This window comes from Pristis pectinata, chromosome 9 (genome assembly GCF_009764475.1).
Source record: "Pristis pectinata isolate sPriPec2 chromosome 9, sPriPec2.1.pri, whole genome shotgun sequence".
NCBI lineage: Eukaryota > Metazoa > Chordata > Chondrichthyes > Rhinopristiformes > Pristidae > Pristis > Pristis pectinata.
In genome coordinates, this window is record NC_067413.1 from 24,965,622 (window position 1) to 24,979,262 (window position 13,641).

The following is a 13,641-nucleotide window of genomic DNA, read 5'->3' on the forward strand; positions in this document are numbered from 1 at the left end:
GCACTGGATCTAAGGACACAACCAGGGACACCATCCGGTCAGATGCTTTCCGCAGGTTCAATCTCTGGAAGACTGATGGATTTAGCATCAAGGATCTCGCTTTATTCGACGGCAATTCCATAGTTTTTGGTACAACCTTCCCCTCATCACACACTTGTCCAAAGATTGAAAAACTAATTACACCACTGTAACATGAAAAAAAGAGTAATGCCTAGTGCTGATGCTCTTGTAAACTGCCAGCCAGACTGAAGGAGGATAAAGAAACTCACCAGCTCTAACTTGTATGAAATTAGGTAAATAAAACTGTGATCAACAAAAAGTAGAAATTGTAATGAGTGATTTTACCCATTCTGCTAGTTAATATAGAAAGTGACCGAAATAGGACCAACAACCTGGCCAGAATCATTTTCAGTATGTCGACAACTAATTGCAACATAGTAAAAGTTTGTTAGAAATCCACTACCTCTCTTTTTCTTTCCCTCTCTGATTTTCTTTTTGCATACAAACACACATGTTGCTCTCTTATGTTTTTCAAGTAAGTTTTTGACATTTTGATTGCAATTTTTATACATTTATGATTAAGGTAAACATTTGAAAATCGGCTTACAATATCTAGATTTCTGATGTTCAAATCCTGTCCTATCCAATATCCATCTCAGTCCACTTTTCTATAGCTCTTTCTGTATATGCCTACTCATGCCTCTGTTTGGTTACCTTTTCATCTTTTTTTGTGTTAGTGTATTGATTTATTCATTGCTTTTATTCATATAAAACTCAATTTGTGTATATTGCGATCTTTTGTACATCAATTTTGCTCTCTCCTGGTTGGTGTTTTATCTTTCGTTCAGTCTGTATCTATTATATATCTTTATTTCTACATTGTGATTTATCTATTTCTTTCTGGATCTCTCACCTATCTATAAGGCAGATTTGCCACCATCTGTTTATCTGTGTCCCAGTCTTTTTATCTATCTATTTATAGTTAGTGCTTTCAATCCGGCAGCATGTGGCTATAACCATTTACCTCTCCCGAAATTTTCACTGTATTTTCATGTGTTTGCATTCTCTGTGGTGTCACAAATAATTTTACTCATTCAAAAGCAAAATGCTGCAGACGCTGTACATCTGAAATAAAAACAGAAGTTGCAGGAAATTCTCAGCAGGTCGGGCATTTTTCGTAAGAAAGGCAGAGCTCACATTTCATATCGATTATCTTTCATCAGAGTTCAGAAGAATTGGAAATGAAACAAGTTTTATGTTGTGGGGAAAGATGGAGAGAACAAAAGAGAAGGTATGTGAAGCAGTGAAGACCAGGAGAGATTGGTTTCCCAGATAACAAGTACTGGTGGTGCCCACTGAAAGAAGGTGGTAAAGGCATGTATGGGGAAGGTATAAATAAGATGAGATGAATAAATTCTAAAACACGGTAAAAGGAGGGAGAGAGAAACTCATTTTTGGAAATTTGAGATACAAACTGGAATGATTAATGATTTAAAATTGTTGAATTCAGTGCTGAATTTGGAAGGCTCTAATATGCTAAGTCAGAAGATGAGGTGCTATTCCTTAAATATACATTCAGCTATAGTGCAGATAGAAGGCCAAGGACAGAGGTCAGAGTGGGATGGAGAATTAAAGTGACAGGGAACACCAAATTCAACAATTTCATATAATCAGCAATTCCTATCTGCTACCTTACACTTCTAGCATTCATTATGTTCTCTCTCCTGTTCTGATATTTCCAATTTCATTCATCAATACAGTTGTTGGGAATGTTTAATATAGTTATTAGGGAGGGTTTAAACTAAGTTGGCAGGGGGAAGGAAACCAGGATGTTAGGATAGAGGAAGAGGTATATAGAAACAAGTCCAAGACAGTGTGCAGTGAAGATGGTAAGAAGGACAGGCAGGTGAAAAGACAGGATAATTTGCTGAACAATAGAAATACAGTGAAATTGGTAGCAGCTACTGGTCTAAATGTACTATATTTAAATGCACGTAGCATTAGAAATAAAGTGGATGACAGTGGCACAGCTACAGATTTAAAAATATGACATTGTGGCAATCACTGAGTCATGGCTTAATGACGGATGTGATTGGGAACTGAATGTCCAGGGGTACACAGTGTATCGGAAAGATAGGCGGGTAGGTAAAGGGGGTGGTGTGGCCCTGATGGTTAGTAATGATATAAAGTCAATAAAGAGAAGGGACATAGGGTCAGAAGAAGTATGGGTGGAGCTAAGAAATGGCAAGGGTAAAAGGACAATAATAGCAGTTATTTATAGGCCCCCTAACAGCAGCCGGGATGTGGACTATAAGTTACAGCTAGAAATAGAAAAAGTGTGTCAGAGAGACAACGTCAAGATAATTATGGGGGATTTTAACATGAAGGTGGATTGGGAAAGCCAGGAAGGCAGTGGATCTCACAAGAGCAAGTTTGTGGAGTGTCTACGGGATGGGTTTTTGGAGCAACTTATTGATGAGCCCACCAAGGGATCAGCTGTTTTGGCTTGGGTGCTGTGTAATGAACTGGAGGTGATTAGGGAACTAAAGGAAAAGGAACCATTAGGAACTAGTGATCGCAATATGATTGAGTTCAGTTTCAAATTTGAAAAGGAGAAGCTGATATCAGGTGTGTCAATATTTCAGTGAAACAAAGGAAATTACAGTGGCATGAGAGAGGAACTGGCCCAAATTGATTGGACAAGTAAGCTAGTTGGAGGGACGGAAGAGCAGAAATGGATTGAATTTCTACAAGAAATAAGGAAAATGCAGGATAGATATATTCCAAGAAAAAAGGTTATGAATGGAAAAATGGCACAAATGTGAATAACGAGAGAGTTGAAGGCTAAAGCAAAAGCAAAAGGGAGGACATACAAGGAAGCAAAAATTAGTGGGAAAACAGAAGACTGGGAAACTTTTAAGAACTTACAGGAGGAAACTAAGAAGGTCATTAGGACAGAAAAGATGAATTATGAAAGGAAGTTGGCAGATAACATTCAAAAAGATACTAAGAGTTTTTTTTAAATATATGAAGAGTAAAAGAGAGACACGGGTTGATATAGGACCAATTGAAAATGGTGTGGGAGAGATTATAATGGATAACAGAAAGATGGCAGAGCAATTAAATGAGTATTTTGCATCGGTCTTCACTGTGGAGGACATCAGCAATATATCTGATAGTCAGGGGTCTCAGGGGATAGAACTGAGTTCAGTCAAGATTACTAGAGAGAAGGTGCTAGGGAAGCTAAATGGACTAAAGACAGATAAGTCTCCCGGACCAGATGAAGTGCACCCTCAGGTTCTGAAGGAGGTGGCTTTAGAGATTGCGGAGGCAATGGTGATAATTTTCCAGGTATCAATGGTTCCGGAGGACTGGAGGGCCGCAAATGTAGTTCTGCTGTATAAGAAAGGTGGGAGGAAGCATAAAGGAAATTACAGACCTATTAGTCTGACATCGGTGGTTGGAAAGTTATTGGAATCGATCCTCAAGGATGAGGTTATGGAATACCTAGAGGTGCAAGGCAAGATAGGTCCAAGCCAGCATGGTTTCGTGAAGGGTAGATCCTGCCTGACTAACGTATTGGAGTTTTTTGAGGAAATCTCAGGTAGGGTGGATAATGGAGAAGCTGTGGATGTTGTATATTTAGACTTTCAAGAGGTCTTCGACAAGGTGCCGCACAAGAGGCTGATTAATAAGATGAGAGGTCATGGAATTACAGGTAGGATATTAGAATGGGTGGAGCATTGGCTGGTAGGCAGAAAGCAAAGGGTGGGAATAAAGGGATCCTGTTCTGGTTGGCGACCAGTTACTAGTAGTGTTCCGCAGGGGTCAGTGTTGGGGCCACTTCTTTTTACTTTGTACGTCAATGATTTGGATTATGGAGTAAATAGTTTTGTGGCTAAGTTTGCAGACGACACCAAGATAGGTGGAGGAGTAGGGAGTATTGAAGAAATAGGAAGGTTGCAGAGAGATTTAGATAGTTTAGGAGAATAGGCAAAGAAATGGCAGATGAGATTCAATGTTGAGAAATATGCCGTTGTACCCTTTGGAAAAAGAAATAAACGGGCAGATTATTATCTAGATGGGGAGGAAATTCAAAGTACAGAAGTGCAAAGGGACTTGGGGGTACTCGTGCAGGATACCCTAAAGGTTAACCACCAGGTCAGATTGGCGGTACAGAAAGCGAATGCTATGTTGGCATTTATTTTGACAGGTATAATGTATAAAAGTAAGGAAGTGTTGATGAGGCTCTTTGGGGCACTGGTGAGGCCTCATTTGGAATACTGTGTGCTGTTTTGGGCCCCTTATCTTAGGAAGGATGTACTGATGTTGGAGAAGGTTCAGAAAAGATTTACGAGGATGATTCCCGGAATGAAAGGGCTTACGTATGATAAGCGTTTGTCGGCTCTTGGACTGTACTCACTGGAGTACAGAAGAATGAGAGGGGACCTCATAGAAACATCTAGAATGTTGAAAGGACTGGACAGAGTAGATGTGGCTGAGCTGTTTCCCTTGGTGGGTGAGTCTAGGACTAGAGGACACAATCTTAGAATTAGAGGGTACAGGTTTAAAACAGAAATGAGGAGAAATTTCTTTAGCCAGAGGGTAGTGAAATTATGGAATTCTTTGCCACATACGGCTGAGGAGGCCCAATCATTGGGGGCGTTTAAGGAGGAGATTGATAGGTATCTAATTAGTCAAGGTATCAAGGGATATGGGGATAAGGCTGGAAATTGGGGCTAGATAGGAATAGTTTTAGTTTAGTTCATGGAGCAGACTCGATGGGTCAAATGGCCTACTTCTGCTCCGTTGTCTTGTGATCTTGTGATCCTTTGATTTCCACGTTCGCCAGATATACCTCAACCACTCTTTTACCAGACACCACCACCACTTGTGTCATTCAGTCCCTCCTAGTCGCCGTCCTATCACAGACTCTCCCTTTTGTTCTAGAACGTAGAACAGTAATGCATAGGACCAGGCTCTTCAGCCACACTGTCTGTGTCAACCATGATGCCAATCCAATCCAAACTAAGCCCATATGCCTATACATAGCCTATATCCCTACATTCCCTGCCTGTTCATGTGCCTGCCTAAGTGGCTCTTAAACGTTGCTATCACATCTGCTTCCACCACTTCCATGGTAGTGCATTCCAGGCACCTATCACTCTCTATGTAAAAAAAAATGCATCGTAAATCTTCTTTAAACTTTTCCCTCTCACCTTAAAGCCATGCCCTCTGGTATTTGACAGTTCTCCCTAATCCTACTCCTCTCAATCTCTAATTTAAAACTTAATTAATTTCCAATTTTTTCCTAGATCTGATGAAAGATCATTGACACTTACTCTGTTACTTTTACGATAGATGCTGCCTGAACTGTTGATTGTTTCCAGCAACTTCCAATTTTATTACTGCTTTATTTATAATCATTTAGGTGAAATACAATCTTTCTGGCTGTATCCTTCTTAATGTAAAATGTTTTATTTATCTTTCTTCATAATATCAATGCTTTCTATGTATACTTCCTAAATGTGAATGCTTGTATCTATCCCAATTAATTAATCAATCAATCACATTGCAAGCTTTATTTCTTATTCTACATCTTTTACATTATGTTTATTTCCATTATCTCCATTGCCATATATCTATTTCAATTTAACTGCCTTTACTTACTTTCTAGTACTCAATATCTGTATCACTATATCTTTAACTACTTAACTATCTATATATTCACCTATTTATATCAATATCCAACTATCTTGTTTTATATATCTCTCTATTGCATGTACAGACTTATGTTCTGCTTAAATATCTCCCAGTCAGATTCTGTGCTCTGAAGTTGATTCTGCTGCCCTGTTATGTATTTTGAATCACAAGATACTATCAGGTTGATTTGGTGTCAAAGCAAAAATAAACAGATACAAACTGAAATTCTTTTAGTATTGTAGCCACCTCAGGGCTAATAGTCATCCTTTACCTAAGGCTTTTGCAGGAAGCCTGTCCTTCCACTTAATCCAAGCAGAAACTTTTTTCCTCACATTTGTTTTTTCATGGCAAACAATGAGTTCTTTGACATTGCCAAAGAGGAGAAGTTTCAAGAAATGGCTTGTACCTGCCAAAGTTGCTCCATTGCCTGGCAGAGAAATGTGGTACTAATGTAAACTAGCACCATGCATCTAGGTAAAGTTAGTAGAATACTTGCACCTGCATCAGGAAGTTCTGAATTTAGGTCCTACTCCACAGAGTTGAACACAAAATCTAGACTTAACCTGCTGGGCAGTACTAAGGGAAGGCTGTTATGTCCTTTGGATGAGATGTTGAACCAAAACTTTGACTGCTGCCTCAGGTGGATATTGCACTATTTTGAGGAACAGCTGGGAGTTATCACCAATGTCGGCTCATATTTATCTTGCCCTCAAACTTACTAAAACAGATTAATAGGTCATCATCAAAATGCTGTTTGTGAGAACTCACTGTGTCCAAATTAGTTCTCTTTTCCTATATTGGAAGAAGATAAAAAAAATCAAAAATACATTGGCTAGATGGTGCCTTTGGATGCCCTGAAGATAAATAAATCTTTGTTTTAAAACATTAGATTTAAGACAGTGGTTTACCTTGCATTTTTCAAAACTTAAGTCCATGATCAAGCTATGGTTGTTTCTCTTATTATCTCTTTCTGACTTTGTATGTATGCCTCTTAACTACCCATTAGGTACTTTGGAGTATATTCTTAGCATTAAACACTGTCATGTATATGGAGTATTCTCATTACCCAGTTGTCCACCAGTATCAGAGTTAAGTGGCCCATCTTTACATAGGAAAATGTGTAAAGAAAAGAAGACTGACCGATATAAAAGCATCTTAAGACATCCAAAACACCTAAAAGTGAAGTCCTTTTTGTGTCTTCTTCTTAGGCAGCTGCTTGGGATTGGGAATGATTTGCTTCTGCTCTAAATCTGTGAATTCTGAGGTGGCTGACTTGATATCTGCACATTTTGTCACAGATTGGGCAGGAAGTTGATGGCACAGGTGGGTGTGAAGTTTGGGAGGTAGTCCAAACCTTCTGCCACTTATGTAGATCTAGATGCTCCTGATGCATTGACTGGAAGTTCTCAATGACACCCTAAATGCTTTTTTTTCCATTGTGAGCATTCATGTACAGATGATTCCTGTGAGTCAGTACAGATTTTTTACTTTTTTCAAGGAGGTCTTAAGAACATCCTTAAATACCTTCCTCTGGCCACCTGGTATTTTCTTGCTGTGAATAGCATATCTTTTTAATGCAAAAAACATTGCTTGCACAACAACCAAGTGTAACTTGGGCATCAGTTTTGGAGATGTTGGCTTGAGAGAGGAGGCTGACATTGTTCTGCTTACTCTGCTAATGGATTTGGAGGATTTTGAAGAGACAGGGTCGGGGGGGTGTCTCTCCAGTACTGTGAATTGTCTGCTGTAGACAGTCCATTTCTCAGAAGCATACATAAAGCTGATGATTGCTACTGCCCAGTAGACCATAAGCTTTGTGCCAGGTTTGTGGTCTTGATCTTCAAGCATTCTTTTCCTCAAGTAACGAAAGTTTGTGGTGGCTCACTGAAGGAGATGGTGAATTTCATCATCATTGTCTGCTTTCCATGAGAGGTAGAATTGTAAAGAATGCTCCAGTTCCTCTCAGTTGAAGGAGATAAAAGTTATATAGTGAGGTCAAGGAAGGCCATGCATTATAATTGATACCGCTCCCTGCTCTTTTTACTGGGGCTGTCGCACAGTGAAGATCATGTCCATTGTGCCTCTGGATGAACAGAATCTAAACTACAATTTGGGAAGCAGCTCTTTGTTCACTTGGGAGCTGTGGGGTGTGGGGTAGGGGTTAGGGTGGTGTGGGGAAAGGGAGAGTGGGGGCAACGGCTGAGGAGAACCTTGATAATGAGTTTCCCTGAAGTCAACAGCAATTACATCATTGTGATTACCACAGTCTGATTTGAACCAATTTTGATGTTGATTATAATTATGGCATCTTTGATTAAGAGATATACATTATCCAGAACACCAGGGAGAGCTCTTCTAAATGGTGCGTCATGTCATCATTTACATCCGATTGATGGGCCTCAATTTAAAAATCACAAATGAAACACAGCACCCAGAGCTGTGCAGCATTCCCTCATATTGCCTTGACATTTGTGTGTAGATTTGGCATTTAGAACCCAGTCTCTTGACTTGGAAGCAAGAGTGATCCAAGCTGGGCTATGGCTAACGCAATGTTAAATTCTAATCTAATTCAAAGATTCACTTTTCAAGATTCAGTCCGATTAATTTCTAATCCATGGAAGATCTAAAATAAACAGAAAATTCAGAGCACTCAACACCATTTACTACATTATGTGTACATCAGCAGCCTGGGGAGATCTCTTATCCAACTGTAATGTTTTTTGACAGGTCCATGATGTGTTTGTTGGAGTTAAGTTGTGTTTGTTATCTGGGTGAAGTAGCCAGATGCCTTGCCTTAATGAATGACAGAATTACCCCGAAGGTACTGAAGGCTTCACAAATCCAGTGTTTTTACAACTGACACATTTTTTGTCCCTCAATAAATTTCACATTTGAGTCAATGCTTTATTACTATGAATGACTAGAGATGTAATGTTTGGTTAGAGATAGTTCTAAAGTGGGTTTCTAAATCAGCATTTAGACTTGATTCCAAATTGATTCATATTTGTCATCAGTCGGCAGCATTCATTGGGTTTTATTTTTAAATATTCATTTGAGGTGAATGTAAAGCTTTGAAGCAGCCCCTTGTTCTGCAATGCTTAGGAAGCGGACTGAAGCACAGGGTATGGCATTCATAATTACTGTTATCAATAGCTGATAAGGGCAGTAATTGAGAGTGTAACCACGAGTCTGAAAAGGACTGAGAGAGAGAGCTGCCAGATAAATGCAAAAGACAGAGAGAGAGAGATTGGGAAAGAGAGGAGTCAAAGGTGATGAGAAAGAGAAAGATATGGATTATGAAAAAGCACAATGATAAAAGAGGAACGGAATAAGAGAGGGAGAAATAACAAAAAAGTAAAATGCAAAGATAATGACAGGAAGAGAGAGAGAGAAAGAGATATACTGAGAGGGATAGACAGGGATCATGAGAGAGCGGGAGACAAACGTACAGAGAAAAGGACAAAGAGATGCTGAAAAATACAGGGATTCTGAGATTGAGCTACTGAGATACTGACAGGGAAGCAGATAAAAAAACAAGAAGCAGTGGTACGAGGAGAGCAAGGGACAAAGATACTGAGCGGGCAAGAGTTGGGGAGGTACCGGGAGAAAGTGACAGAGTAACAGAGAGAACCCGAGAAAAAGAGACCAACTGGGAGAGAGGAAGAGATATTATCAGAGATCCATCCTGGTAGAATAAGAGGTAAACCCGTCCTGCAACTGAAAGATACTTCTGAAAGTGGGACTATTCAAGTGCAATAGCGACCAAAATGCTCACCGGAACAGAAAAAAAGCCTCAAAATGTTTGGAAACAAAATGGTAGCAAAAGTATGAAACAAAAATAGAGTGTAACACATCACCAGTGACAATAATTGATCAAAAATTATAAGTAGCTGACACAACATGATGAGACGGAGGAAGCCTGGGAGAGAATGAAAAATGAAACAAATATAAACAGGGAGCGTGAAGGGAAGCAGTAGCAAGAGACCCGAGGGGGAAAACAGCCTGGGAGACTTGAGAGAGGGAGGCTAGAAAGAAAGAGACAGTGGACGAAGTGAAGGAGATAGAGATACCAAGGAATACAGTGCGCGAAAAGGAAAAGGCGGACTGGCGTGTAGAGAAGTGACTGCAGAGACAGAGGAGGGAGCATAGATTGAAAGAGAAATTCTATCATTAAAATGTGAGGGAGTGGCATAGGACATTAGCTGGAATTCACAGAGCAAGTAGACCCCTCAAATTAGCGATATAATTGATCAGTCGTAGGCAGCTGGAGCATTCCCATTGGCCAAAGAGGTGGAGCGAATGTAACGGAGAGGTGAGGCTTTAAACCAAGACGCTCCGCGTACATCTCTGGGGGCAGAAAGGAAGAGAGCCGTGGTAACTGCAAGAATAAACCCACACACAGATACACCAGTGTACTTACGGTCCCGATTCCAGCCTGCGCCATGGACTCGACAATCTTCCAGATCATCATCGACGAATTTGACCCTAACTGCAGCCTATTAGATGCTCTCCAGGATCATTTCTACGAAACTGAACCTGTCCCTGTTGTTGATCTGACTGGTATGACAGTCTAGACCGAGCAAGAAATTGTAGATTTAAGTTGTAGATTTCTGGATTACATTTGATTTCACTTTTTTTTCCCTGTTGTCCTTTCATATTTTAATCCTGACTTTTTATAACCTTCTCCTAAGGTGTTTATTGCAACTCAACAACCGATGAAATAGGAACTTGCTGGCCGAGAACGACAGCGGGGCAGCTTGTGGCGCGACCTTGTCCTGAATACTTCAATGGAATCAAGTACAATACTACAAGTAGGAACTGTTTTAATGTGAATTAGTATAAATACTAAGTAATAGTATTCTTCGTAAGACTAGGTTGTAATATTTTGCTCCACAGTTGGCTTTCAGTAAACTGTACAGTTAAAACGCTTTTAAATTTCCATTCATGTTGCAGTGGGGTCCTCTTTTGGCTGCAACTAATGACGTCCTGCATGGTAATGTTCCGAATCGGTGTGAATTTAGTTGGTGGAAATCGTATTTTATAGTGTTGGTGCTGGAGGCGAGGCTGTTAAACTTGAATGAGTATGAAGTTCAAGTTCGAACCGACCAAAGGCGATGAGCAGTTTTAGAGGAAAAAGCAGCAGCGGCTGTAGGTGACGGTGACATCAGCTGTCATTGTTGCTGGAAAGGGTCGTTCCGTCCTGATCAGATGCAGCACATAATGAATGAAAATCAAAGGGCTTTCACTAAAACCTGTCTTAAAGAGACAATATCGTCCCCAAAAGTTTGGTTGCCAAAGCGTTTACTGTGCTTTCGCTGTGCAAGTACAACTGGTGTTTAGAAATGCTCGATAGTGATGTGAGAGAGATGCACTTAGGTGAGACATCATCACTAATGGGAGAGTCCATAACCAGATAATTGATTAAAAAATACACAGAAGGGAAACGAGAGAGATTTTCTTTATCGCAACTAGTCTTTGTGATCTGGACTGCATTCCCGGAAAGAATCGTGGAAACTTCTGAAGTAGCTTTCAGGATGGTGTTGGATATATATTTGGAAATAAAAGAATGGGTGTACAGTAAAAGAGTAGAGGCAGTGAAGCTAATTGAATACCAACTTCGAAGAGCTGGTACAAACATGATGGGCCAACTGGCCTCTTCTGTGTTTTAACGTTTAACATTTGCTGCATCATTGAAAATGTGAACATGTCAATTGTAGGACTACATTGTTTCCTTTTTCCTATGAAGTCTGTCTGTGTTGAAATGTTGACATTAACTAAACAAAACTGCTCACCAGCCAAGGTGAAAAACAAAGTGCTCATCACAAGACAAGCACACAGGGACATTCACAATACGCTTGGTTCAGCTGTGGGATCCATCAGGTACAAAAAGAATGATGTTAAATGGTCAATAAACTGGTCCCATTAAAAAACAATTATAAACCCCCAGAAACAAGTGGGTGAGCATTTAAACTTTTCCTAGAAACACATTTCAGAGAAGATTTTGTTTAAGTCAACAACTTTATACAGTTAAACAAAAACCATCAAGAATTCAACTGTGTGTGAGATCACCAACTCAACAGATCAGGTTCAAAACATAGAATGATTGAGAGAATCAGTGAAGAAGTGAGAAGAAATTAAAAATACAACTTTTAATTTTGGGGCAGGCTAACGTGCCTTCATGGGTGCTGTTATATTGCAGAACTCTTGTTTTTCTGACTGTCTTTATCATATGAAAACAACATTGTAAGATGAATATCACATATCATTTCGATGCAATTTTGAGGAAGAGTATGCGGTTTACAAACTGCTGGTAAAACAACAATTACATTCTGGTCGCCCTGGAGCTAAGCTCACTGATCAAAAATATGACTTTCCAATGTCTGAGTTCCAGCAAAGCCTGGAAAAGCTATTCAATTAGTTGCAGGAGAAATAGACTGCATAAGATAGTAATGAGAACAGAACTGGTACTGGCGAATGGTACATTTGAGACTCTTGTTTCAGATTCTATGAAGAGGAAATTTATTTTCTAAGATAAACTAAACCGGCAAAATGGCAAAAAAATTGCATAATTTATTTCAGCACCTGTTAGATGAGGAGTGATGGATCGGTAGCCCCAGATCAAGACTTGTCACTCCATCACTCTTGCCCAGAGGGAAGCTGAAGGGGATTACACAGCTTTGTGTCATTCAGACATTTTAGTATGCCTGTAGAAGCCAAAGTGGAGGCAGGATTCAGAGAGAATTAAGCTCCATACAGCAAATGCTTGTATTTATATTGAAACATTAACTTAAGTGTTGCAAAGTGTTTGCAAATAGGTTTCAAGGAACACACTAGTGAGATGGAAGGAAGATCCCTTTAGTAAGAGAGTGCAGGACTGTCAGTACAATTGAAGACCACTTTATGCATCATCAAGAGAATTATTGATTTTTGTCTTGAAAAACAATTATAAAATTTGACATTGTGTCTGCATAAACCTAAATATAACTTCTTCATTCCTTCATTAGTAATTTTATTTTCCATATTTTTCTTTTCTCTATCTCAGTACAAGTCCATAGGTATTTATTGCTCTTCAAGTATCTCACCAGTCTTAATGTGTGAACCTAAGCACTTATTAATGAAAGGCAGTTGAAACAATTGGTGATATTACGTATGAGTCTGATCTGTCTTTGAATTTCAAATTGGAACAAAGTAAAAAACAAATTGCTGGAAGAACTCAGCAAGTCAGGCAGCCTCTGTAAAGGAAACTGGACAAATGACGTTCTGGGTCGACATCCTTCATCTGGACTGAAAGAGAGAGGGGAGATAGCAGTTTGTTTCTTGATCCAGATTCCAGCATCTGCAGTCTCTTGTGTCTCCTTAGAACAAAGTAACATTGGTAAATTATTTAGTACTTGGTTCCCCATCTAACATGGCTTAATCAATCACCTTCTGGCCCATGTCTGGAAGAATCTGCAGTTCCTACATTAGCCTCAATCACCACATCAGAAGCCACAAGGTGGGATTGCCTAAGAACAACAACACAATTCCATTATGAGGGGTCAGGTATTGCCCAGTTGGTAGTACTTGCATCTGAGTCAGAAGGTTGTTGAATCACATTGCTCTCTATCAATTTAGGCATAAAAAGCTGAGCTGATACCCAAAATATTATTGAGGAATTGGTACAGGTGTCATCTTTTGAGTAATGTTTTAAACCAAGGCTCTGTAAATTGTCTCAGGTGCATGTAAAAGGTCCCATGGCACCATTTTAAAGATGATCAAAGCACTTCTTCCTGGTGTTGTGGTGACTATGTTTTCACATTTATCTAGTTGTTATCACATTGCTGTGCGTGCAGCATGGCAGTGTGTAAACTGGCTGCCATTTTTCCTGCTTTGTAAAAGTGACTGCATTTCAAAAGTATTTCCCCTGTTGTGAAGTGCTTTGAGGTGCTCTGAAAAGAA

At 39.6% G+C, this 13,641-nt stretch overlaps 1 protein-coding gene across 4 annotated transcripts in view; it reads left to right on the forward strand.

Annotated features, from left to right (window-relative positions):
- Positions 1-13,641, forward strand: part of LOC127574405 (corticotropin-releasing factor receptor 2) — a 163,561-nt gene that overhangs the window by 26,971 nt on the left and 122,949 nt on the right. For 2 of the 4 annotated variants that reach the window (XM_052023405.1, XM_052023406.1), the window contains exons 1-2: positions 9,704-10,263; positions 10,395-10,514. In XM_052023405.1, coding sequence (XP_051879365.1) covers positions 10,146-10,263; positions 10,395-10,514 — 238 coding nt within the window. In that variant the 5' untranslated portion in view covers positions 9,704-10,145. Of the gene's footprint in view, positions 1-9,703; positions 10,264-10,394; positions 10,515-13,641 lie in introns of those variants that run through there. The other 2 variants (XM_052023404.1, XM_052023407.1) reach the window with 1 other exon arrangement.